Below are 27,891 nucleotides of genomic sequence, written 5' to 3'. Positions count from 1 at the left end.
ATGTTGTCGTCGTTCCCTGAGCTCTATTTCAACGTCGTCAGTGGCTACCTGGAGGGCCTGGTGCGGGGTTTCAAGGCAGGGGTGCTGAGCCAGTCCGATTACGTCAACCTGGTGCAGTGCGAGAGCCTGGAAGATTTGAAGCTCCATCTCCAGAGCACAGACTATGGGAACTTCCTGCCAAACGAAGCCTCCCCTCTCACCGTTTCCGTCGTTGATGACAAGCTGAAGGAGAAGATGGTGGTGGACTTCCGCCATATGAGAAATCATGCCTATGAACCCCTGGCCAGCTTTTTGGACTTCATCACGTACAGCTACATGATTGACAACGTGATCCTGCTCATCACCGGGACTCTGCACCAGCGCTCCATTGCCCAGTTGGTGCCCAAATGCCACCCCCTGGGAAGCTTCGAGCAGATGGAGGCAGTGAACATTGCCCAGACTCCGGCAGAGCTGTACAATGCCATCCTGGTAGACACACCCCTGGCTGCCTTTTTCCAGGATTGCATCTCAGAGCAAGACCTTGATGAGATGAACATCGAAATTATTCGTAATGCGCTGTACAAGGCCTACCTTGAGTCCTTCTACAAGTTTTGCAAGATCCTGGGAGGCACGACCGCTGATGCCATGTGCCCCATCCTGGAGTTCGAAGCTGACCGGAGGGCCTTCATTCTCACCATCAACTCCTTTGGCACAGAACTCTCCAAGGAGGATTGGGCCAAGCTGTTCCCCCACTGTGGGAAGCTCTATCCAGAGGGCCTGGCTCAGCTGGCCAGAGCGGATGACTACGAGCAAGTCAAAGCAGTAGCCGATTACTACCCAGAATACAAACTTCTGTTTGAAGGAGCAGGCAGCAACCCTGGTGACAAAACAACAACAACAACACGTGTTTTTTTTTAAAACTCAAATTTTTTTATTTTTTCCAATTTATTTTTTTTGTATTTTTCCAGAGAGCCTGGCTCAGCTGGCCAGAGCAGATGACTACGAGCAAGTCAAAGCAGTAGCCGGGAGGGCGGGGCGACGCGTAGCATGGCGGACGCTTAAGGAATTGCCTCCCGACTACCAGTCCCGCTAACGCGATCCCGCTCCCTTCACACTCAACACAAACGCCTGGGCATGGGCAAGAAAGATACCAGGGGACCCAAGGCAGCAGCTAGAGTCTCCTTAAAAGACCAAAGGACCCTTACCTTCCCGCTGGTAAGCTCGGACGTGTCGGACGCTTCCCCTCAACCCGCAGCGCCACAGTCAATGGCATCAGAGGCCCCCCTCAACCCTGCCGAAAGCCCTCTTTTAACTACTCAAACGTTCCACGAAGTAATGGACCGTTTGGAAGAGACATTGGGCGACAAGATTTCTAAAGCCATTGCCCCTATTCAGTCGGAGTTAAAAAAAACTCAACGAAACCATTTTGGCGGTCTCTCAAACGGCTGACTCTGCGTTTGAAATGGCGTCTAAGGCACACGAAACTGTAGAGGACCTGCAACATTCTAATATATGGCTCCACGAGAAACTTCTGCACCTTGACAAAAAGCAGTAGCCGATTGCTACCCAGAATACAAACTTCTGTTTGAAGGAGCAGGCAGCAACCCTGGTGACAAAACAACAACAACAACACGTTTTTTTTTTTTAAACTCAAAATTTTTTATTTTTTCCAATATTTCTACAGTTTTCCAAAACAAACATAGCATAGTTTCAAACATCAATACAATATAGACAAATAAAACAACAATTTTCCCGCACTATTAAGGAGAGAAAGAAAGAGGGGAAAAAGAAAGAAAGAAAAAATTCCATTTAACCTGCTACTCCAATACCCACAGCCAAGACTGGAGGCCTTGTCTCAGATAAATCATACTATTTAAAGCAATATAAAGTTTAAATACTTTTTCGGCATTTGATTTTTTTCCGATGAGTTGGCATTTACATAGTCAAAAAAAAAATAAACCATCTTTCACTAAAGTTTTCTCCTGCTTTAGGATTGTTGCTAAAAATGAGTTGCGAAGCAATTTTGTCCTGTATAATTATATCCCACACTTTCTGGTACCATAGGGTCAGTGAGGGAAGTCTCGCCGCTTTCCAACATTTTGCTCACAAGGTTTTCCCTGCCAAAATCAAGAGAGAAATAAGTTCCTGTTTCTGTTTGGTGTAATTGTTATCCGGCCAAACGTTAAGCAAGATAGACTCAGGAGTGCGAGGAACGGATTCATTAGTAATGTCTTCAATTTTATTTATCATGGCATTCCAAAAGGACTGTACTTTTGGGCATGACCACCAACAGTGGAAGAAAGATGCAACTTCTCCACACCCTTTCCAGCAGAGAGGAGTGAGGCCTTTTGTCTCATGGCTCAGAGACAGAGGGGTCAGGTACCATCGTGAAGATAGTTTATACTGTTGGAGTTTGAAATTTGTACACCGTGACCTACCCAATGGAGATGACCATACCTTAGACCATTGCTCTTTTGACAATTTAAGAGAGCAATCTTTGCTCCACGCATTTTGTTGAGTTGACTTCTGTGACCAAATCTTTTGATTTAATAAATTATAAATTTTTGAAATCACACCTCTCATAGTCGCGTTTTCATTAAGAATTAATTTTTCAAAAATATTCAATTGGTCTGTAGGTATCATGACAGGAATCACCTTATTTAATGTGTCGTGGAGTTGATGGTATTCATACCAAGGGATATTGGTCTTATATTTGGATTCTAACTGACATCGGGTGAGCAATTTTCCTTTGGAACTGACATCAGCAATTCTTAAGATATTCAGCTGTCTCCAAGTTTTAAAACTCCCTTCAGAAGTTCCCGGAGGAAACCAAGGTTGGCCCAAGAAGGACATAACCGAAGTGGAAGGCTGAACCACAGATGTTCTAAACTTGTCCCATGTTTTCAAAGTACAACCTAAAAAAGGGTTAGTTAACAATTCTTTGCTTCTATCAGCCCTAGAATTCCAGAGGAATTCTCTAAGACGTAAAGGATGGATACTGGCGGATTCAGTTTGAATCCAGGGCAGATGACATTCCTTCCTAGCATAAAGCAAAACATTACGTAGCTGAGCTGCCACATAGTAGCTGTTCATAAGAGAAGCCATGTTGGATCAGGCCAATGGCCCATCCAGTCCAACACTCTGTGTCACACAGTGGCAAAAAATTTTATATATACACACACACTGTGGCTAATAGCCACTGATGGACCTCTGCTCCATATTTTTATCTAAACCCCTCTTGAAGGTGGCTATGCTTGTGGCCGCCACCACCTCCTGTGGCAGTGAATTCCACATGTTAATCACCCTTTGGATGAAGAAGGACTTCCTTTTATCCGTTTTAACCTGGCTGCTCAGCAATTTCATCGATTGCCCACGAGTTCTTGTATTGTGAGAAAGGGAGAAAAGTACTTCTTTCTCTACTTTCTCCATCCCATGCATTATCTTGTAAACCTCTATCATGTCACCCCGCAGTCGACGTTTCTCCAAGCTAAAGAGTCCCAAGCGTTTCAACCTTTCTTCATAGGGAAAGTGCTCCAGCCCTTTAATCATTCTAGTTGCCCTTCTCTGGACTTTTTCCAATGCTATAATATCCTTTTTGAGGTGCGGCGACCAGAACTGCACACAGTACTCCAAATGAGACCGCACCATCGATTTATACAGGGGCATTATGATACTGGCTGATTTGTTTTCAATTCCCTTCCTAATAATTCCCAGCATGGCGTTGGCCTTTTTTATTGCAAACGCACACTGTCTTGACATTTTCAGTGAGTTATCTACCACGACCCCAAGATCTCTCTCTTGGTCAGTCTCTGCCAGTTCACATCCCATCAGCTGGGATTCTTGGCCCCAATGTGCATTACTTTGCACTTGGCCACATTGAACCGCATCTGCCACGTTGACGCCCACTCACCCAGCCTCAACAGATCCCTTTGGAGTTCCTCACAATCCTCTCTGGTTCTCACCACCCTGAACAATTTAGTGTCGTACGCAAACTTGGCCACTTCACTGCTCACTTCCAACTCTAAATCATTTATGAACAAGTTAAAGAGCATGGGACTAGGGATGTGCAAAAAAAAAAATTCGGATTGACACGGATTCGGAAGTATACGGGGGGGGGGGGGAATTCGGAATCCCCGTATACTCCTGAATACCGCATTCGGAATAGCCGCATATACGGTAGATGCACGGCTATTACCGAATATACGGCCCTATTATACCCTATGGGCCATTGAAATCAATGGCAAATAGGGTATATTTGAAGCCGCATGGAGGGGAGGGGGTTTGAGATAGAGCCCCCAAATTTGCAGGGGACCTGTAAGGGACTCTCCCCTCCAACCCCCCCAAGTCCCAAAAAGATTGGGCCAGGGGATCCCATTCCAGGGGCACCCAAAGAGGGTGCCCCTATTCCATCATTATACCCTATGGGCCATTGAAATCAATGGCAACATAGGGCATAATTAGAGGCTACTGGGGGGCAGGGGGTTTGAGGGAGAGCCCCCAAATTTGCAGGGGACCTGCAGGGGACTCTCCCCTCCAACCCCCCCAAGTCCCAAAAAGTTTGGGCCAGGGGGTCCCTATCTTTGGGCTCCCCAAAAGGCCCATTGCTAACAATGATGGGGAAAGCCCAATTAGCCACTTCCTCACTGTAATTGTCGTGGGAAAAGTGGCTCTGGGGAGCAGGGGGTTTTGAGGAGAGCCCCCCAAACTGCTGTGCAGCTTCAGGGCACTGTCCCACACAAAACCCACAAGGCCAAAAAAAATTGGACCAGGGGGTCCAATTCCTGGGGCACCCAAAGCCAAACCTAACTTCACATCAGAGAATCTCTATAGGACCCAAATGCACTACATCCCTATATCTACTCTATGAACCCTGCAGGGCAGGCCTGGAAGCAATATAAAACCCATTTGCCAATGTCACTGCCACACCAAACACAATCTGCTCAAGGTCTGCTCTGCAGACCTGGCTGCAGCAAACCCAGATGCCAGCTCTCCAACCCTGCCCCAAACAACACGGGGAGAGCTGGCCAACTACAACAAACCTGCTGGTTCTGGGTCTCTCACCCAGGTGCCAGCTTCCCTGCCACAGAACACACAATCTACAGATGCCAGCTCTCCAGCCCTGCCCCAAACAACACGGGGAGAGCTGGCCAACCACAACAAACCTGCTGGTTCTGGGTCTCTCACCCAGGTGCCAGCTTCCCTGCCACAGAACACACAATCTACTCTATAAAAACAAGAAAGTGACCCAGCCCACACACACCCTCGCCAACCCCCACACCAACCAGAGGCAATTTAAAAAAACCAAAACAAAACCAGCAGAATCACAAAAGGCCAAGTGTTAAAAAAGTGGCCTTTTCACCAACAAGAAAGCTCAGGCCAAATAAGTCAACAACACCCCCCCCCCCAAACCAGAACCAGGAAAAGGGGGACAAAAGTGTCCTTTTAAACAATGGAAATTAGGCCAAACAGCACCCCCCCCCAAGAACCCAAAGAAAAGAGTAACAGCAGCAGCACAACACAGCAGCAACAAATCAAACACTGAATACTTTTAGAACAGTAAAAAATTAACTTTTAACAATACAGGAACTTTGCCAACCCCTCCCCCCCAAAAACCCCATTCACCCTAACCCCAAGAAATCCAAGCCACCCAAATCAGGAGAAGTAAAAGGTCACTGCACTTTTAAAAGTCCTCTCACTAAATTAAGATATGGGCAAATTGGCAAAAAAAACCCCACCCCAGGCCCCCTCCCCAAGCAGAACCCCCCAAATAAGCTACCCCACCACCACCACCGCCCAAATCTGGATAAGTAAAGGGACTCTAAGTCTTAAAAAAAGTCCTTTTACCAACAATAAATAAAAACAAGAACCCCAAGAGTGTCTTACCTTGTCTTCTCTAGTCCAGGGGAAGTCTGGTAAGGCTGAGTGAGAGAGCTGCAGGCAGCAGCTTAAGCCAAGGGCCAGCCAGCCCTTTGCACAATCTCTCACACACAGCAGCAATGGAGGAGTCAGTCCAGCCAGGAAGGAAGACTCCTTAAAAAGCCCTTCAAAGAATGCATTTGCAATGCATTTTGCAAATGCATGCTTTGGATTGGCTGCTGGGGCTCCTCTTCCCCCTCCCCCCCTCCCTGATCCCAGGGAGAGGCGGGAAGAGGCCACTAAAGGTGCGAAAGTAGGCAAGCAGCTCCTTTGAAGCTGCAGAAGCTACTTTGCCGCCTTTTGAATTGACAGCCATATTACGATAGCTATTCGTAAGTATACGGTGAGCCGTATTCGGCTGCCGCATAATAGGCAGCAATGGCATTCGGCTACGGCCAATTCCGAATATAGCCGAATCATTGTTGATTCGGCTGTATATACGGTTCGGCCGAACCGAATGCACATCCCTACATGGGACCCAGTACCGAGCCCTGCGGCACCCCACTGCTTACCGTCCTCCACTGCGAAGACTGCCCATTTATACTCACTCTCTGCTTCCTATTACTCAGCCAGTTTTTGATCCACAAGAGGACCTGTCCTTTTACTCCATGACTCTCAAGCTTTCTAAGGAGCCTTTGATGAGGAACTTTATCAAAAGCTTTCTGGAAGTCAAGGTAAACAACATCTATCGGGTCTCCTTTGTCCACATGTTTGTTTACCCCCTCAAAGAACTGTAACAGGTTAGTGAGGCAAGATCTTCCCTTGCAGAACCCATGCTGAGTCTTCCTCAATAACCCGTGTTCATCAATGTGCCTACTCATTCTGTCCTTAATAATGGTTTCTACCAACTTTCCTGGTATTGAAGTCAGACTGACAGGCCTGTAATTTCCCGGATCTCCTCTGGAACCCTTTTTAAAGATGGGGGTGACATTTTCTACCTTCCAGTCCTCAGGAACGGAGGCAGATTTCAATGAAAGATTACAGATTTTTGTTAGAAAATCCACAAGTTCAACTTTGAGTTCTTTCAGAACTCTCGGATGTATGCCATCCGGACCCGGTGACTTATTAGTTTTTAATTTGTCTAACAGTTGTAGGACCTCCTCTTTTGTCACCTCAATCTGACTCAGGTCTTTAAACACCCCTTCCAAAATTAGTGGTTCTGGGGCAGGCAAAAAGTTCTCGTCTTCCACAGTGAAGACAGAGGCAATTCTATGAGCCCCCCAAAAGGTGCCCCTATCCTTCATTATTTCGAATAGAGGGAAGGCATTTAAAAGGTGTGGCCCCTTTAAATGTGGTGGCCAGAATTCCCTCTGGAGTTCAATGATGCTTGTCACAGCCTTGCTCCTGGCTCCATCCCCAAAGTCTCCTGGCTCCACCCCCAAAGTCCCCAGATATTAAGTCAGATTTGGCAACCCTAGTCAGTAGGACCTTCAACACCAACAAGCTTTGTGGTAGGAGTATGAGCTTTTGTGAGTTACTGCTCAGGATCTGGAGAAGTGAGCAGTGACTCACTATACCTGATCCCCTGTCACAAATTTTGTTAGTCTTTGCGGTGCTACTGGAGTCTGGCTCTTTTTTACCAAAAATGACAGGACATGGATGCCAGCCAGAAAGACAAAACCGGCCCGCAATTCTGGAAGAGTAATATAAAGGCGTCAGATGGCCTCATGAACTTCTCTCCACTCTAAAGTAACACATAATTTATAACAATGGGTTTCTCAGGAAAACAGCTCCTCTCCTCCAATTAACCTCTTTTGTTCATGCTCACAGGAACACGAACAAGAGGCTAATTCAAGGAGAGGAGCTGTTTTCCCTCCCCATTTGCCCTTGTTAGCATATAGATAACACCTGGAAGCATCTCCCATCCTATACTTTGGGAGTCAGCAATGAATATGAGCACCCATTTCCTGTCAGCTCTGCCCATCTTTGATTTCCCTCTGGGAAAACTCATCAAGCATCTCTTCAACGTTCCAGTAAAAACATGAAGCCATTTATTTCTGGGGCAAACCTGTCATGATGTCTCAGAAACATTTTCCCTAAGGCATTATGACATATGAGTGCCCACCTCCACTGTGTGTGTGTGTATGTGTGTGTTCTTCGTTCCTAAATCACACCCTCACTTGCATGTGGGATTCACCTTGCACGTGGGATTCACCTCTCTTCCATGGAACATGGGCCATTTCAGAAGCCTTCTTCATGGACCACGTTTTTTCTTCACGATTGGCAAATATAGGCTCTCCTAAAATCTATTCCCTGCTCATTCCTATTCTTCTTAGTCAGCTTTGCATGTGTGCTTAAAAAGTGCTTTTCTGTGTGTGTTTACTCATTTTGTTTTTCAATAAAACCTTATTGGTTGAACATCTGCCTGGTTTATTTGAGAGGTTTTTTTGAGGGGAAAATCCCCATATACATAGGTAGCGATTTCAATTGCCCCGCTCTCACAATTGCCCCGCTCTCAGACAGCTATCAAGAACTTTGGCTACCAAATGAGAAGGGAGCACTCCCTGGAGAAGACCCTGCTGCTGGGAGAGACTGAAAGTAAAAGAAGAAGGGAACGGCAAAGGAGGAGATGGTTAGACAGTGTTATCGACTCAACAAACATGAATTTGAGTTAACTTAGGAGGACAGTGGAAGAAAGAAGCGCCTGGTGCGATGTGGTCCATGGGGTCATGGAGAGATGGACTCGACTGTGCGACTGAACAACAACAACACATCTGGATAACAGCTCCTCACTCCCAGACTCAGTATCACTCCATCAGAAGACCTGGTGAATTATCTGTAGGGAGTAAAAATGTTCTAATAGAAGAGGCTGCTGAAGGCGGCCGTGAAATCTCCCATGTGCATGATTAACACTCAGACAGATGTCTGACAGGGAACCTTTAGGATAAGGCCAGATATCATTGCATGGATTGGAGATACCTGGAGGGAATCCCCTACCTGTTCTTCTGCCAGCCTCTCCTCCTCTGCCTGACTCAGGAGGAAACCTTCGGCCAGGGCCACTGCCTGGGAACTGGTCTCCGGCCTACACCCTCTGACCCAGCCCTGCATTTCCTGGGGCAGGAGAGTCAGGAACTGCTCCAGGATCACCAGGTCCACAATCTGCTTTTAGCTGTGCCTCTCTGACTTCAGCCAATGGCTGCAAAGTCCATGGAGCTGGCTGCAAACCTCTCCGGGTCCACTGGACTCATGGTAGTGGAACTGCTGGAAGTGTCGGTAATGTACATCTGAGGTCACGGTGTCCATATGCAGGACCTCTGGCACAGCTCTTTCCAAAAAATCAACACCACTTCCAGGGTGGATGGGACTGGGGCTTTTCCTTGCTGCCTTGCCAGTTCCAGGTCCTTCTGGGTCCTGCTCTTCCTTCTCCTTCCCATTCTCTTGGGTCACCTCCATCTGTGAAAAGATGCCTTTATTCGCTTGCCTATGAAAGCAGGCTTCTCCCTGAGGGAATCGAGAGAGAGAGAGAGAGAGAGAGAGAGAGAGAGAGAGAGAGAGAGACAGCAGGGTGTCAAAAGGGAAATACACCACTGAACATCACAACCCTTAAAAGTGAGAATTGCCCTGATGGATCAGAACAGAAGCGCTTGAAGTTTGTAGGCCAGGTTTAAACTCATTTGCTATATTTACAAACCAAGCTATTTTAGATGTGTCCCCTAAGTTCTTTGAGAAAGCTGTGTGTCTCTGTTTAGGTTTTTAAGGATGTCACAAGCTTAGCCTTTTATTACTTTGGCTAATTCTGTCCTGGGGTCTAATTCTTAAGGTGAACCACAAGAACCCCCAGTTGAGGGGAAGGGGCAGGAACGTGTCTGTGGGAAGGAGCAGCTGAGATCAGGAGAGAAAGGCCAACAGGCTTCCGCTGAGATGTGGCTCAAGGATGTGGAGGGCCAGAAACGCTCCCTTTGGGCATCTGTTGTGGGGTAGTGGACTTACTGCTCTGGGGGAGTTCCCCTGTCTTCCACACATGCTCAGCTCTGCCAGGATATTCATCATTAAAGCAAATAAAAAACAAGACACCAGGAGTCTCCAGGGCTTTCTCCTAAGGGGAACCAACCCAGGCAAACAGTATACCTTAGAGCTTCTTACCAGTTCAAGAGGCAGGGCAGATAGAACAACTCTTGCATCCAGAGAAGAATCCCAGGTTTCTCCTGGCCCCATGTTTGAACTCACCCTGACAGGAGGACCATTTTCTAGAGTCCAGCCCAGTTCTAGAGCAGCTTTGGAGGGCTACTAGGCATCTCTCACAAGTGCCCTGCTGGAAAGGGTTGCTGGGGGGAGGCATCTGGGTCTCAGAACGGACGTTTATTACAATGCAGACAGGAGTTTAGTTTCCCATTGTCCCCCCACACCCCTTCTTATGCTCATCTAACTGAAAATGACCAGCCTTTTTGTTTGTTTCAAGATTTAAAAGACCAGCAACAGAACTTAAAAAAAAAATTAACTTAACCTTTCTTGTGCTGAAAGACATAGATAATTGCTCCCTCCACACACACCCCTCAAAAACCCAAACTGCAGGGTGCAGAACTGGTGCCTAACAGGGTTGCCAACCTCCAGGTGGGGCCTAAAGTTCCCCCACAATTACAGCCGACCTCTAGCAGAGAGAGATCAGTCGTGTAAATGGCTGTCCTGATGGGGGGGGGGAGGACTCTGTTGTCTTGTTTCCCATCTGGACCTTTTCCAGACTCCACCACCCCCAAAATGTGCAGGGATTTTCCACCCTGGAGTTGCCAACCCTGTGCAAACCCTGGCTGAGAATGAGGATCCCGGACTCCCCCCTCCTCCTGGACCTAAGCAAAGCTGACCCCCCCCCCCATGCCTTACTTCTAAGGAGACCTTCCCGGGATCCTGGGGCTGCACGGCTTCCCCCTGCTGTTTCTTCTCTGCAGCCCTCTCTGTTCTCTCCGCCCTTTCAGAAGAGATCCTCCCCCTTCCTTCTCTTCTCCCCCCCCCCCCCCCCGCTTGGCTTCTCCAGCAAACGGCTCTCTGCTTTTAACCCTGTCAGTGTTATTCAAGCATTGTGATGTGGTAAAGGAACTCCAGAGCAATGATTTGAAAATCCAAATGCAGAAATATTGTCTTGATCTTCATTAGCTGCAATTCAGCAGTTTCTCTGGTAGAAACTTCCATCTGGGGCCCTGTGAGGTGGGTGGAGCTGAGAGAGCTCTCACAGAAGCTGCCCTTTCTAGGACAACTCTAGCGGAAGCCATGGCTAACCCAAGGCCAGGGCAGGCCCTTTAACTAGAAGAATGGGAAAATAAAATTGCAGACTACATATTGAAACAAACCTGGGGACTATGTGGTAGTCACTCTCTATTTGAGAAACAGATCAGTTCCGAAATCTGAGGAGAGATGGGTTGTGTATTATGTGAGGAGTCAAATTTAGGATCAGAAACAATTCAAAAAGTGTATATAAATGTATCGCAACACAGAAGAAGGATGAGGTTTAAGTTTTAAATGTCACATCTTGACTATAAATGTATAACGGAAGTGAAGCTGACACTTGAAGGTTCTTTCCACCGCCATGGCTTTGAAGGCTGGTGGTGTTGTGGCTTTATTCTAATTGAAGAGGCTCCAGGAAATGAATAGTATAGAGGGGATACAAAAAGGGAAAGAGGGATTATATAACATATAACATAATTGTATATATCAAGGATAATTATATATTTCAGAGTGTATAAACGGAAAAAAATATTTCTTCCCGACGTCTTCTTCATTATAATGTGAAGACTTACGGATGGCAACACGTCATGGGAGTTTTCAAGGCAATCCAAATAGGTCTCCTGTCCAAATACTTGCCAGATCCAAACTTGCTTACCTTCTGAAATCTGACAAGATCATATTAGCCTGAGAGATCCAGGTCAGGGCCATATCCAGGGTTGCCAAGTCCAATTCAAGAAATATCTGAGGACTTTGGGGGTGGAGCCAGGAGTCTTTGGGGATGGAGTCAGGAGCAAGGTAGTGACAACCAGAATTGAGCTCCAACGGGAGTTGTGGCCATCACATTTAAAGAGACCGCACACCTTTTAAATGCCTTCCCTCCACTGGAAATAATGGAGGATAGGGGCATCTTGTTTGGGGGCTCACAGAACTGGACCTCCTGGTCCAATCTTTTTGAAACTTGGAGGGGGTTTTGAAGAGAGGCTGGAAATTTGATGCCTCTACCTCAAAAAACAGGGCCCCCCCAAAAGTCGGGTGGTGGTGGTCAGGGGTGGTGGGAAAGGCTGCCAGTCTGAAGAGAGGCAGGCTGAGCTGAAGGGACCAAGTGGGGTCTGGTTCAGTAGAAGCAGCTTCGTGTCTCCATCTAGGATTGCTTTGGCACGCGTTTGCGCCTCCTTTCTTTGGCCCTGAGCATTTTGAGCACTGGAGACTTGCCAGTTTCCTCTCGATGGCTTTAATTACTGGTGCGAGCAGCCTCCAGCATCCCGGGAAACAGGCGCTTGCCTAGTCCTGGCCCCAGAAGAACAGAGCGCAGGAGAGCAGCTGGAGGCTGCCCCTTGGAGAGCGGCTGGGTTCAAAAGCCCCCCAAACACCAGCTCTCTCCCTTTCCCAATGGAAACCATTACACACACAGACGTGGGAAATGCACATAACACTAGGTGTTACAACTTTTTGACTTTTTTATCATATGTATTATATATACGGCAAAAAAGGACAAAACGTAGCACACACACTGTTGCCAACAGGGCTGTTTTTTAGCAGGAACGCAAAGGAACACAGTTCCAGCTGGCTTGACATCAGAGGGTGTGGCCTAATATGCAAAAAAGCTCCTGTGTGAAATGATGGTGATGTCAGGGGGTGAGGCCTAATATGTAAATGAGTTCCTGCTGGGCGTTCCCCAGGCCTCAGATTCAGCAGGAGCTCACAGGAGCACAGCTCCTGAAGCTTTCGGAGGGTTCCACCTCCTCCCCATTGAATAGTAGATGCAGCTGGATAACAATCTCTGGATGAGCTCCACCACCTATTTGTCTACAAAACGACCCCTGGCTTTTTCTACAAATAAAGCCCTGGGGGGCCAATAAATCGAATGGTCCAAAAAAACCTCCAAGGAGGACTTGTTCTCTGTTGTGTTGTTTCTAGAAGGCTGCTCAGGGGAGTTCCTCTCAGACCCTTCGGATGGATTCTTCTCCGTGCCGCTTGCCAAGTCCGGTCCCACCCCCCTCGAGGGCCTGGCTGACCCTCCTTGAGCCAATGGGGGGAGCTGCTGCAGGCAACCGAACTTTGTGCAACTGCCCCCCCCTCCCCTAAGCAGCCAGCAGGCTTGTGTTGGGAAATACCTGGTGGCTTTGGGGGTGAATCCGGGAGAAGGTGGGGTTTGGGGAAGAGAGGGGCCTCAGCATGCGACAGTGCCCTAGAGTCCACCCTTCCAAGCAGCCCTTTTCTCCAGGGGAGCTGATCTCTGCCAGCTGGAGATCAGTTGTCAAAGCGGGAGATCTCCAGACCCCACCTGGAGGCTGGCAACCCTCCCTTTCTGTGATCCGGAGCAGGTCGACCCACAGTCATCCGAGTCAGGAGGGCTTCCTTCCAGGTTTTAGGACTGCAAGCCTGTTCCTCCAAACCAGTCTGCTGGCAGGGGGGTGTCCTGCTGTGAGTCTGCCCAGTGCGACGGGGCTGCTTGCCACCTCCAGCATGGGAAATGCCTGGAAATGTGGACACAGGTCTCTTCCCTCAGAGATAGGGTTGCCATTCCCCCCCAACACTTCAGGGTCATCAGAAAGCGGGAGAAGAGGAGGGAAATGTCTGCTGGGGAACTCTCTTATTCCCTAGGGAGACTTATTCCCACAGGAAAGAATGGAGAATTGATCCGCAGGTATCTAAGGCTCTGGGGGAACTGTTTCTTGAGGTAGAGGCACCAAATTTGCCGCGTGGCATCCGGTGCCTCTCCTCAAAAGACCCTCCAAGTTTCAAAAAGATTGGACCGTGGGGTCTGATTCTATGAGCCCCAAAAGATGGTGCCCCCATGCTTCATTATTTCCAAAGCAGGGGAGGCATTTAAAAGGGGTGTGGTCCCTTTAAGCGCGATGGCCAGAGAACTCCCTTTGGAGTTCAGTGATGCCTGTCTCGATCTTGCTCCCGGCTCCGCCCCCAAAGTCTCCTGGCTCCACCCCCAAAGTCTCCCGGCTCCACCCCCAAAGTCCCCAGCTCTTTCTTGACTAGGACTTGGCAACCCAAAGCAGGATGGAAGGCAAAGCGGGAAAGGCTTGGCTTTGGGGGAGGGGTGGCCTCTTGCTCCCCCCCTGCCTCCAGCAGAGCAGCCCCTTCCCCACCCCGGACCCCCGCCTCAGCCCCCCAGCCAGGGAGAGGGAGGGGGGAGACTGAGCCAGACATCACAAAGCAGCAAGGGCGACGTCACAAGCGACCCCCCAGAGCAGATTTCCCAGCTTTTGCTTTCACTCTCTCCCAGTACTTTGCCGGGAGAGGACTTGGAGAATGGAGATGCTCGGAGCAGAGCTTTGTGGCCGGCCGCCGAGCCGTTCCCCATCGAGGCTGGAAGAGCCGAGGGAAAGGGCCCCCAGCCCTTCCCCCTCTAGGTAGGTGGGGCCGGGGCTGCTCCCCTCCTCCGGCCACTCCAGGGCCCAGTCCAGCCAGCTGGGGGAGGCTTGCCAAGTCCAATGGAAGAAGATCAAGGCTGTGACAAGCATCATTGAACTCCAAAGGGAGTTCTGGCCATCACATTTCAAGGGACAGCAAACCTTTGCAATGCCTTCCTTCCATAGGAGATAATGAAGGACAAGGGCACCTTCTTTGGGGTTTTTGAAACTTGGGGGGTATTTTGGGGAGAGGCACTAGATGCTGTACTGAAAATGTGGTGCCTCTACCTCAAAAAACAGCCCCCCCAGAGCCCCAGATACCTGCGGATCAATTCTCCATGAGTTTCTATGGGAATAAATCTCCATAGGGAAGAACAGAGTTCCCAGCAGACACTTCCCTCCCCTCCCCCCGCTTTCTGACGACCCTGAAGCGGGGGGAGGGCCTCCAACCCGGGGGATCCCCTGCCCCCACCTGGGGATTGGCAACCCTAAGCTGGGGCCAGAAACCTGGTCGAGGCACCAAGGGAGAGGAGAGGAGAGGAGAGGAAGGCAGTGGGCGTGGGGGGAGAGCCCAGCGGTGCATCTCTCCTCCTCGAAGGACATTGGTTCTGCTAGAGGCACCTGGGTTTGGGCCAGTGTTCCCTCTAAGCTGAGTTAGTGTGAGCAAGCTCACAGTTTTTAAGCCTCCAGCTTACAATTTTTTTGTCTTAGCTCAGGAAAAATAGCGCCAGAGCTGGAGCGTCCACTAGGCAACATTCGAGGGCTGCCTAGGGCGCCGGCTCTTGGGGGGTGCTCTTCGGGGCCCTGCCTCTGCACAGCCCAAGACGCTCCCCGCCAGCACTCCGCGCGGCCCTCCCGCCCCCTGCTTCAAATGGAGCCAGCGAAAAAAAATGTAAAAGAAAAAAGGGGGTGGGGGCCCGCTTTCGGGCTGGGCCGCTGGGAAGGCCAGCGCCGGGCCTGCCCAGAGCAAACTAATTTATGCAGTAGCGAGTCCCAACTTTAATGTCAGTAGCTCACAAAGTAGAATTGTTGCTCATGAGATTCCAAAACTTAGAGGGAACATTGGTTTTCGCCCCCTGTGTCTGCCCGAATGGACCACTGGCCTGATGCAACAAGGGTTCTCGTCTGTTCTTAGGTTTGGGGCCCATGATGTTCTGTCTGGGAGAGCCAGTTTGGTGTAATGGCTAAGTGTGGGGACTCTTACCTGGGAGAACCGGGTTTGATTCCTCGCTCCTCCACTTGCGCCTGCTGGAATGGCCTTGGGTCAGCCATAGCTCTCGAGAGGTTGTCCTTGAAAGGCCCTCTCAGCCCCACCCACCTCACAGGCAGTGTTCCCTCTAAGCTGCAGAGTCTTGAGCAAAACCTCAACTTTGTGAGCTACTGGCATGAAAGTTGTGAGCTCCTGCATCAATTAGTGTGTTCTGGGGTCCTCCTTCCTGAGCGAAGACAAAACTGTGTGAGCTGGAGGCTAAACATCTGTGAGCTAGCTCACGCTAACTCGGCTTAGAGGGAACACTGCTCACAGGGTGTCTGTTGTGGGGGAAGGAGATACAGGAGGTTGTAAGCCGCTCTGAGTCTCTGATTTAGGGCGGGGCATAAATCTGCAGTCTTCTTCTTGGTGCTTGTGGGTGGGGTGGCAGAGTGGGAGGGCTTCTGGAGTTCTGGCCCCACTGGTGGACCTCCTGATGGCTTCTGGGCCACTGTGTGACAGGAAGTGTTGGACTGGATGGGCCACTGGCCTGATGCAACAGGGCTTCTGTTATATTCTTATGTTTGGGGCCAATGATGCTCTGTCTTCTTGGTGTTTGGGGGGGGGGGCACAGTGGGAGAGCTGCTGGACTTCCCGCCCTGTTTGAGAGCTGCAAGGATGGAAGGAAAGGTGGAAAGAAAGCAAATAGATGGGGGAGGGAGGAAGAGGTGGAAAGAAAGCAACTTTAACTATCAATGCATTCTCCAAGCCATCAGCCGGCTTGGCTTGGAGAAGTGATTTCAAGAGACAGATGCCTTCTCCAAGCCAGGCAGTGGGGGCTTCAAGAGCCACACAAAATTGCTGAAAGAGCCACACTTTGGCCACCTCTGCTCTAGTGTTTAAAGTAATCCTATTGCAGACTCAGTATTGCTTACAGCAAAAACAGTAGACTATCTTTCAGCAGCTTCGACTTTTAGACGCCAAGGTGGATAGGCTCTTTTCTGGGAGTAAAGATGAGTAAAGTCTGGGGCAGTGATGCTCTGTATTGTGGGTGCTTGGGGGGGGGCACAGTGGGAGGGCTCCTAGCCCCACTGTTGGACCTGCTGATGGCACTTGGGTTTTTTGGCCACTGTGTGGCACAGAGTGTTGGACTGGATGGGCCAATGGCCTGATCCAACAGGGCTTCTCTTCTGTTCTTATGTGACACAGAGTGTTGGACTGGAGGGGCCATTGGCCTGATCCAACAGGGCTTCTCTTCTGTTCTTATGTGACAGAGTGTTGGACTGGAGGGGCCACTGGCCTGACCCAACATGGCTTCTCTTATGTTCTTATGTGACACAGAGTGTTGCACTGGATGGGCCAATGGCCTGACCCAACATGGCTTCTCTTATGTTCTTATGATGCTTGTACCATTCCTCAAAGCCTCCCACGTACTGACTGTAGGAGTGTGAAGAGTCAAGTTCCACTTTTGCCAGCAACAAGAGGAACTGAGCGCATAGCTACTTTGGCCATCCCATCAAATCGGTTGATGTGTTGCCTGATAATCTCAGCTATTTGCCCTTCTGGCACACCAAGGCTCTCATCAAAGGCCACCTGACAGAGCTATTTGGGAGGTGCCTCAGGCGACTGGATATACGTTCAGTAATCTACTGAATAGCTCCAGCCGGAGCCAGGCCCAGTTTTATGTAGTGGTTAAGTGTGTGGACTCTTATCTGGGAGAAGTGGGTTTGATTCCCCACTCCTCCACTTGCACCTGCTGGAATGGCCTTGGGTCAGCCAGAACTCTCGCAGGAGTTGTCCTCGAAAGGGCAGCTTCTGTGAAAGCTCTCTCAGCCCCACCCACCTCACAGGGCGAGGAAGGTAAAGACGATTGTAAGCCGCTCGGAGTCTTTGATTCAGAGAGAAGGCGGGCTATAAATCTTTTTCTTCTCCGGGTGCCACGTGGCCTAGGGGCGTCACGAGGTGCCCCCTCTCCTCACGCGCCATGCCCGCTGCCTTCCCAACCTCGCCGAGGCTTCGTAAGCCTCAGTGAAGTCGGGGGTAGGGGGCGTGGCAGCAAGCGGGCTCAGAGCCTGGCTCTGAGTATGCCTGCTGCCTTCCGAACCTTGCCGAGGCTTCCCAAGGCTCAGGAAGCCTCAGCAAAGTGGGTGGGCTCTGAGCGCACCCGCTGTCTTCCGGACTTCCCAAGACTCGGGAAGCCTCAGTGAAGTCTGAGGCCTGGCAGCGAGCCATCCTGACCTTGCTCAGGTTTGGGACGGGGAGCAGGGGTCTGCCTGGGGTGGCAGAACCCCCAGCGCCGGGCCTGGCCAGAGCCAAAGAGTTTCCAGAGTGTTTATTGCACAACAAGCACTGCCTGAAGGTCAGAGGTCTCTCCCCAGGCCGTGGATTTCAAGATGCAAGTGTAGCACCCTTGTTGCCTCAGTCTTCCCTTCTGCCGTGCTGGGATCATGCAGTGCCGCTGTCTTCTAGTCCTCAACGCATTAATTTACAAACTGTTCCAGGAGCGAGTTTGTCAAAAAAGATTTCCCTGCACAACGTTCTCCTCTCAGTGAGAATAGTGACAGTAGTGTTATGGGCATTTTAGTACCTTCGCCTGCTGCTCAAGCTGCTCCCTCAGACTTCATGGCGGAACCACAGGTGTTTCCCCCAAGCAGTATCCAAGGAAATTCCGGATTTTGTGCACGTTTGGAACTTGAAGAAGTTATACTGTCCCCAAGTGGTCATGTCAGAGGCCAGCAGAGCACAACTTCACCTGTCTTCAATTGTGAAGCTTCCGTATATTGCCCTAGAGTTAGATAACGACAACAGTTCACAATCTATGACCCAGGAACCAGATCCAGCTGCTGTGATCTTTTGTTCTGTAGAAACAAGGTTGTCCATTCCAACAATACTGAAACAGTCTTCTATTCTGAATTGCAGGAACAGATCTATTGCAGGAGTGGAATCTCTAGACGAGTATGAAAAGAGGTAGGTAAAGGTCTTCCTCTGGGCAAGCACCAGTCGTTTCCCCCTCTGGGGTGACGTTGTTTTCACAGCAGACTTTTGACAGGGTGGTTTGCCATTGCCTTCCCCAGTCATCTACACTCCCCCCGCCCCCCCCAGCAAACTGGGTCCTCATTTTACCGACCTCGGAAGGATGTAAGGCTGAGTCAACCTGGAGCCACCTACCTGAACCAGCTTCTGCTGGGATCAAACTCAGGTTGTGAGCAGAGGGCTCCGACTGCAGTACTGCAGCTTTACCACTCTGCGCCACGGGACTCTGAAGCAGAATTCAGTTACGAGTCCACTCTGAAGCAGAATTCAATGACGAGAACCTTCTAGCACTTAGAAATGAGGCATTGAAATATAAATATCAGCCCAATAAAACAAAACAATTTGACCAACCTGTTGAACATATGAAGCTGCCTTCTACTGAATCAGACCCTTGGTCCATCAAAGTCAGTATTGCCGTCTCAGACTGGCAGCGGTTCTCCAGGGTCTCAAGCTGAGGTTTTTCACACCTATTTGCCTGGACCCTTTTTAGTGGGAGATGCCAGGGATTGAACCTGGGACCTTCTGCTTACCAAGCAGATGCTCTACCACTGAGCCACCGTCCCTCCCCTGTTTTTAACTCTTGGTTTGATAAAGAACGTAGTGAATTAAAGGCACATCCATCTATTGCAAATTTTGCAATGCTACCTCCCCTCGTATCCCAGAAGAATATCAAATATGCAAAAAATTACTTAAATCCCCTTATTAAGATAAAGAGGAATGCCTTTGTCCAAAAAACAATGGGAATGACTGTTAACTGCTATATCCTGCAATGACTCAAAACCATTTTGGACACTAGTTAACAGAGCACTTAGACCAGGAATTTCCAGCCCTTCTGTTATTGCTCCCTCTACTTGGTATCCGTATTTTCTTGATCTATTCCAAGAGGAGACTCCAGGGGCTCTCCATGTGACCAACCTTGTTCCTGACAATATGCCTGAACGGCCTCCTGTGACTCCAGAAGAAGTTGTGGTGGCAGGATTTCTTTTGGGTTGCCTTGGGTCTCCTATGACGTTCTAAGCTCTTCATTCATATTGCTCTCACCCAAAAGCATAAGTTGAGAATGTAGGTCAGGAGAGTAGACAGAAACTAGGGTAAAGTTGAGAGTCTTTGGAGGACAGGAATTTCCTTATATGGTATTGTGAGGAATTGATAACTTGCCATCTGGAGCTGCGATCTGCAGTACTGGAATTCATCACATTTGATGAAATAGAGAGAAGTGATACAATTTTCCGGGGAAAGTCTTTAAAAGCCCTGGAGCCACAGTACAGTTAAAACAGCACTGAGAGAAGACTGACAAAGGGTGAAACCAATGAAAACGTAGGAAATATGGTCTTTTGATCTCTTTGTGAGAAGTTGTGCAGAACTTTGCCGCCCCAGTCTTTTATTTATTTATTTATTTTTTTTATTTATTTAAGATTTATATCCCGCCCTTCCCACAAGTGGCTCAGGGCGGCTTCCAATAGTAGATCCATCAAAATTACACATATAAAGGGATCCATATTTAAAACAGATAAAACAGATAAAACAGATAAAACCCTAGTTATTAATACACATAAATATTTCAGCTATATATAAAAGGAATCCAGCAAGTTACAGTAAAATTCTCAAGCTAAGTAAAGGCTAGCCGGAAGAGGGTCGTCTTACAGGCCCTGCGGAACTGAACAAGGTCCCGCAGGGCCCTCACCTCTTCCGGCAGCTGATTCCACCATGTAGGGGCCATAACAGAGAAAGCCCTTTCTCTGGTGGACTTCAACCGGGCTTCCTTCGGCCCAGGGATAGTAAGGAGATTTTGTGTTCCCGACCTCAGTACTCTCTGGGGAACGTGCGGGGAAAGACGGTCCTTCAGGTAGACAGGTCCCAAGCCATATAGGGCTTTAAAGGTGATAACCAGCACCTTGTACCGGACTCGGTATATTACTGGAAGCCAGTGCAGGGTCCGAAGACCCGGCTGAATGTGTTCCCGCTTTGGGAGACCTAATAACAGCCGGGCCGCGGCATTCTGCACCAGCTGCAATTTCCGAGTTCGGGACAGGGGCAGCCCCATGTAGAGGGCATTACAGTAGTCTAACCTCGAGGTGACCGTGGCGTGGATCACTGTTGCTAGGTCGTCGCGCTCCAAAAAGGGGGCCAACTGCCTTGCCCGCCTAAGATGAAAAAACGCGGACTTGGCAGCGGCTGCTATCTGAGCCTCCATCTTTAGGGAAGGCTCCAACAGCACCCCCAAGCTCCTGACCCTGTCCGCCGCTATCCTGTCTGTTGGCTGTAGCTCCTCCTTCTGTTGGCTGTAGCTCCTCCCCCTCACAGTCCCCTGGGGAAGGAAGGAAAGAGCCTGGACTTCTTTTGCTCAGTTCCCCGGACCCCATGGGAGAAATATAAAGAAAGCATCTTTAAGTCCACTGAGTGCTAATGTTTTTAAGCATGTTTTTAAAAATACATATTTATGTCAGTGTTCCCTGCATCTGCTCCTAGGCAGGCTTCTCCCTCTCCTCTAGGCTGCAAATCAAGACACAAACGACCACTCTGTGGGACTAATGAACTCTTGTTCCTCATCCTTCATTGCAGAGCGGAAGAATTGGCCCAGAACTGCTGGGAAGCAGAAATGGCCATGATCAAAAAATGGCACTACGAGTGCGTGGATCTCTTAAGGTGAGGGATGTGTTGGGCAGCAATATCTGTTCTATTTGATACTAATTTATATGTGGCTTCATCTTGGAGAGACGCATTGGAAAGCAGTTCCCGTTTTCCAGTGACAGATGGAATGTTAACTTCCTCGGGAATACGAAGAGCAGTGTTCCCTCTAAGCGGAGTTAGTGTGAGAGAGCTCACCGTTTTTTAGCCTCCAGCTGACACATTTCTTGTCTTAGCTCAGGGGGGAAAGGCTCAGAGCAAACTAATTCTACACAGCAGCTTGCAGCTTTAATGCCAGTATCTCATGGAGTAGAAGTTTTGCTCAAAAGACTCCACAGCCGAGAGAGAGCATTGGCTGGACCACTTGGGCTCTCTCGCGCGAGAATTCTCTCTTGTGTGAAGAGTCTCTTGGCTGAGAGGCTGTTGCTCTCTGACCCTGCGTCATGTCGAGTCTTCACTCCATGAGCCGATGGCCGGAGCCTCTGACTCTCCCTCGTGCCGGTGGTAGCTAGCCATCAAGACCTGGCAGCTGGCTGAATGCTGTGGATGCCCTTGGGAGGCGTCCTCAGGCCTCAGATGCAGCAGAGGCTCACAGGAGCGCAGCTCCTGAACCTTGCTGAGGGTTCCCCCTCCTCCTCCTCCCACCTCCCTTGTCCATTGAGTAGTAGGTGCAGCTCCATCACAGTCCCTGGATTAGGAGAGCGGGCAGCCGGGCAGCCACCAGGGGCTATGCCACACCCCAGCAGCCCTCTTTAACCCCTAGAGAAGCCCACGCCACCCTTTCTCCACTTCTGATGTGATTTTGGACAGCGGATGGCTTGCTGGCCTTTTGGCTGGGGCTCTCCTTTCTTGCATCGGGTTGCTTTTGGCTGGGGGGGGGGCAGCATATGCTAATGAGTGATGCTAATGCGCTCCACCACCTATTTTTCTGCAAAACAAGCCCTGATCGTCGTCCTGCCTGCCTGCTTGAACTCTTGGTAACTATGGTGTGATTTAGTCTGGTGAAGAATAGCCGTTTTCTTTTCTGTCTCCCCCACAAGCCTTGTCTTTGAAATATATGGCACACAAATCTTTATTAATTTCTGTTGTGACATCTTTGCTCTTGTCAGTCTCAAAGCGAAGTCCAGTGACTTTACTGCTCGACTGCATGCCAGATTGTTACTCTGAAGTTGAGTGGGGCAAGCCTACCTTGCAGGGATGGTTTCACTGTTAATCTCCCGGGAAGGCTTGAAGGTTGACTCTGCCTTCATTGCTGTTGGGATGTATTCTCAGGGTCTGGTGGCAGTGTGCCTTTTGACCTACGGGGAGGGCATAGCTTCCCTCCAGGACTTTGATAGCTTTTGTTTAAGCCCCTAAACTGGAACCGGCGGTTTGAAGGGGAGTTTGGACCGGTGTTTCCTCTAAGCTGACTTAGCGTGAGCTAGCTCACAGATTTTTAGCCTCCAGCTCACGCATTTTTGTCTTAACTGAGGAAGGATGACCCCAGAGCAAACTAATTTATGCAGTAGCTCACCACTTCAATGGCAGTCGCTCACAAAGTAGAATTTTTGCTCACAAGACTCTGCAGCTTAGAGGGAATATGGGTTTGGACCAGGCGGGTTCCAGGACAGGATGTATTGGCCAGCAATTTTCTCTGCGATATTTGAGATTCATTTACACGCGGCTTCCGTTTCTAAGTCCATCACTTTAGAAGGGTGATATGATTCCCCCAAATCCCTGCTATAATCCCTCTCACCCCCGTCAAGCAAAGCAACCTGCCGAACCGTCGGCTCCCAGCGTGTGAGCAGTGGGTTGGCCGGGTGAGAGCTAATTCCAATGTGTGTTGGATTGTTTCTGTGTTTAATTTAGTAACACTTAGTGGGAAATGGTGAGAGAAGACCCTGTAAGTTATTCTTATGCAGTTGAAGCCCTGCATACCAAGGAGGGCAAGGGAGATGGTGAGGGGTCAGGAGATCAAGTCCTACGAAGAAAGGTTGAAGGAGCTGGGCCTGCTTAGCCTGGAGAGGAGGCGGCCGAGAGGTGATAGGATCACCCTCTTCATCTAGGTGCAGAATTGTTTTCTGTGGCCCCGGAAGGGAGGACCAGAACCAACGTTTGGTTGAAATGAAACCAAAAGAGTTTCCGGCTCAACATGAGGAAGAACTTCTTGACCGTTAGAATTCTGTTGATTCTGTATAAAAGTGATTCTGTCTCTAAGGTGCTCCAGCGTAGACACTGTCACACAGCAGGGATGGCCTTCTGCTGGCTGCCACCACTCTGGTGAGGGTCAGGATGGGAAGGCCTAGCTCCCTTTTTAGCAACACCTTTGACCCATGACCAAGGAGATGTGAGGGCCTAGGCAGTTAAACAGGGACAGTTTGTTTACAGCGCTCAAGCAATAGGCGGGTAATAGAAACTTTGAGTGCAACCATGAGCTCTTCTGCAGTTGAAGGGTTGCATAAATGTTGCTTCGAAATGACCACTCAGTGGGGCTCATTCAGTTTTCTTCCTCAGATGTCATCCATGTTGTGGAATATCTCCTGATTTCGAGGAGGAAGATCTAAGCGAGGATGATCCCAGGTGAGGATGTGTAGTGGATTTTTGGGTTCAAACAAACTTTGGTTCTGGAGTCTGACTGTAACTGACTTTTCCCCTTGAAGATTTCAGGTAGGCCTCTTGGTTATAAAAACAACTGTCTGTGTTCACAAGGCAAAGTGAGATGGAATGTGGCCTTCTGACGGCGGATGCACCTGTGGGAGATGGTACCAGCCAGTTCTCCCAATTAAGAGATTCCTTCAGCTGAACCTAGTTCTCTGAAGTTGTGGGATTCAAGGCCATTAGATGTCACATGAGTCTTGCGGCTCCAGCTTGGCGTATTGGTTAAGTGCATGAACTCTTATGCAAGAGTACAGATCCAACCTTCTACTTATAACAAAGCTAAAAAAATTGGGTAAAGATCCATGAAGAAATACAGAAGGTATTGAAAGTCAACTTCCTGAAGAATCCAAAAAATATGTTATTAAACATAGTAGATATGTTTTATTGTATGTGGTCATTGGCCATTACAATATAATATTACAGTATAAAAATTTACATTAAAAATCATACTTGAAAAGCAAATCTTCAGGTTAGAACTGTACACTTCTAAAATTTCATAAATACATCATTGATATATTTAAAACCATAATAGCTGTGCTGGACTATAGAACTCAATGTGGTGCATTAGTAGGAGCCACTTTGGATCTAACTTTTCTAGCTGCAAATGCAAAAAGTGCTACCTTGCATGAAACCGAGGGGTTCCTATCCGATAGTAAAATCAATCAATCAACTTTTCACTGTCATGTAAATTGTGTACTTGGCTTAAAATTCCCGAAAGGAATTTGCTTCTTAGGTCTGAATAGAAAGGGCACACCATTCTATAGTGAAAGAGATCTTCCACAGCAGTTCTGCATACGCATACACATCGTTCCTGTGGTTTATTGGTAAACCTTCCAGACAGCACTTCAGTGGGCATAGTCTGAAAACGGAATGCATAGTACCATCTAATGTACCAAAATTTCATCACGGACTATTTAAATACATGGTTACAGCAAGAGTGCTATTTGCATCAAAATGGAATGCTGAAACATGCCCAGAATTGATTGACTGGAAAAATAAACTGACTGATTATATAACTATGGCAAAGCTAACATCTTACTTGCATAATAGACCAGAATCTGAATTCCAAGAGAAATGGAATGTATTTTTTGCCTATATCCATCAAAATTAGGCTGTAAAGCTTTAAAGACTTTAAAAAGGAATAAAATGTTAAAGTCCAAAAAGAGTAAAAGACAGAATTGAGTATGGTATGTTCAAAATCTTTATGCTTGCAATGACCTAACATTAGAAACATCAGGAATATCAAAAATGTTAAGAACGTAAATATATTTGATGATGATATTGGATGTATATCCCATCCTTCACTCCGAAGAGTCTCAGAGCGGCTTACAGTCTCCTTTACCTTCTTCCCCCACAACAGACACCCTGTGAGGTGGGTGGGGCTGGAGAGGGCTCTCACAGCAGCTGCCCTTTCAAGGACAACCTCTGCCAGAGCTATGGCTGACCCAAGGCCATGCTAGCAGGTGCAAGTGGAGGAGTGGGGAATCAAACCCGGTTCTCCCAGATAAGAGTCCGCACACTTAACCACTACACCAAACTGGCTCTCCCTGTCAACGGTCATCCGCCTAAACTTGCAGGCCGAGCGGTCCCCTTATTACTTTATGCCGATGACACTACCATCCTCTCTTGTACAAGAGTGGGCCTGCAAAGGTATTTGAATGCCTTTTATGACTACTGTAATTGTAATTCACTTACTATCAATTACACCAAATCTAAAGTAGTTGTCTTTTCAAACTGCTGGCGCCCACAGAGATGGTTTATTGGCAATTCAACAATCGAGCAAACAAAAAATTTTAAATACTTGGGGATCACTTTTAACCACAAGTTAAGCTGGGTTTCACATCGTAACAACACCGTCAACTTGGCTAAATGTTCAGCTGCTCAAATTAAACAGTTTTTCTTTGCAAGGGGCAACCAATTAGTTCCAGCAGCTATTAAAGTGTTCAAAGCCAAAACGCTTGCCCAAATCCTCTATGGTATCCCTATTTGGATCTCAGCTTTTACCAGGAAAGTGGAGGGCATTCAAGCCTCATTCTTTAGACAAATTCTTGGTTTGCCAAAATGTGTGCCCTACTTTGCTCTCTGCTCTGAAGTGGGTCGGTCTTTGGTGGAGACAAAAGCCTGGATTGCAGTGTTTAAATCCTGGCTCAAAATTCATTTTAGAACAGATCCCAACAGCCTTCTTGATTGTATGAAAAGCGACCCATATATTTCATCCTGGACAGCAGTGCTTCTGTCTAAACTCAATCAATTGGGGTTAGAGGTAGATGATTTTTCTACCGCTGATGAGTCATATATCTTCAGATGTATTAAACTGAGACTATGGGAATCGGAGGATACGAAATTACGGCCAACTGACCCTTATATTTGCTCTCCAGCTTCCTTAGGTCTTTATGCTTTTTGTGGCAAAATGCCCAATTATCTATCAGACCTAACCACTCCAAGTCATCGCAGGGCATTTATGTTGGCTAGACTAAACGCGTTTCCCTCCAAAGTTTTACAAGGGAGATATCAGCGAGTCCCTTTAGCCGACAGACTTTGCTCCTGTGGAGCAAATACCCCTGACTCAATCCAGCATATATTGCTTGATTGTTCTTTATACCATAACCTCCGTAAAGATTTATTTGGCAAGCTTTCTTTTTCTCCAGATTTGTCTATTCTGCCACCGTTATTATTTATTGAGTGATACTGAGGGGGTAGTTAGTGAGGCTGTGGCAAAATTTCTGGCTGACATCCTTAAATTTAATTCTGACCATGTTTGAATGCATCTGTAAGCTCGGTTTTATCTTGATTTTATCTCCAATGTTTAAATTTTTATATTCTGTGTATTTTTATCTGAATCTATCATGCCATTAAAGGTTTGGTATGGTAAAGATTATGCATGGGATAGAGAAGTTAGAGAAAGAAGTACTTTTCTCCCTTTCTCACAATACGAGAACTTGTGGACATTCAATGAAATTGTGGAGGAGTCAGTTTAGAACTGATAAAAGGAAGTACTTCTTCACCCAAAGGGTGTCTGTCTGGGGCAAATGATGCTCTGTATTCTTGTTGCTTGAGGGGGGCACAGTGGGAGGGCTTCTAGTGTCCTGGCCCCACTGATGGACCACCTGATGGCACCTGGTTTTTTGACCACAGAGTGTTGGACTGGATGAGCCTTTGGCCTGATCCAACATGACTTCTCTTACGTTCATTTGTTCTTACAGCATGGAAAACCAACAATGTGGCGGAGAGGAAGATGAAAATGAGATCGAGGAAGAGAAGGTGAAAGAGAAAGTTCACTTTTAGGACTTAGCAGTGCTGGGAGCAAGTGCTTAATAGTAGTGGACTCTAATCCACTTCTCCTGCTGCCAAGTGAGCTTGGACAGGTTCTTGTTCTCTCAGAGCTCCCTCAGCCCCATCTAGCTCACAAGGTGCCTGATGTGAGGAAGAAAAGGGAGGTGATTGTAAGCTACCTTGAAGCTTTTTAAGGGAGAGAAAAGCGGGGTATAAAAACCAACTCTTCTTCTTCTGTACCGCTAGAAAAGAACAAGAGTCTAATAGCACCATGAAGACTAACAGAAATTGTGGTAGGGTAGGAACTTTTGGGACACTGACTGTGTGGGCCTGGCATGGGATGCAAAGGAGAACATGGCTATTTGGCTGCTGTACTGACCAGCTAACACACTGGCAGATACCCTTTCGGGCCCGTTGGAGGCTGCCACCAGCTGGCCACTGGAATACTGTAAATTGCTAATCTTGGGGGACTTCGATATCCAGGCTGATGAGACTACCTCTTCTCAGGTGGGAGACTGGCATAGCCAACTTTCCAAAGCCATTGACAATATCTGCCCCACCCCCCACCCCAGCACCCTCTCTGCCCCCACGTCAAACTGGCTCCATGGTACACCCCGGAGCTACAGTGCATGAAACTGGAGCTGAGATTGCTTGAGCAAGAGTGGCAGCATCCTCTCGACAAAACTGCAAGTGCATCTTATAGAGACTTTG

The 27,891-nt window shown here is 48.3% G+C and overlaps 2 protein-coding genes across 2 annotated transcripts in view; both read left to right on the top strand.

Annotated features, from left to right (window-relative positions):
* Positions 1-27,192, top strand: LOC132572079 (V-type proton ATPase subunit d 1-like). Its single transcript, XM_060238869.1, has 5 exons — positions 1-883; positions 18,399-18,576; positions 21,205-21,288; positions 23,764-23,829; positions 27,111-27,192. The coding sequence occupies exons 1-5, from the start codon at positions 1-3 to the stop codon at positions 27,190-27,192; spliced, it is 1,293 nt and encodes a 430-aa protein (XP_060094852.1).
* LOC132571144 (zinc finger protein 208-like) overlaps positions 1-27,891 on the top strand; it is a 197,881-nt gene that overhangs the window by 39,321 nt on the left and 130,669 nt on the right. The window lies entirely within an intron of this gene.

This window comes from Heteronotia binoei, chromosome 5, assembly GCF_032191835.1.
Source record: "Heteronotia binoei isolate CCM8104 ecotype False Entrance Well chromosome 5, APGP_CSIRO_Hbin_v1, whole genome shotgun sequence".
NCBI lineage: Eukaryota > Metazoa > Chordata > Lepidosauria > Squamata > Gekkonidae > Heteronotia > Heteronotia binoei.
This window is presented reverse-complemented; position numbering and strand designations above follow the sequence as displayed.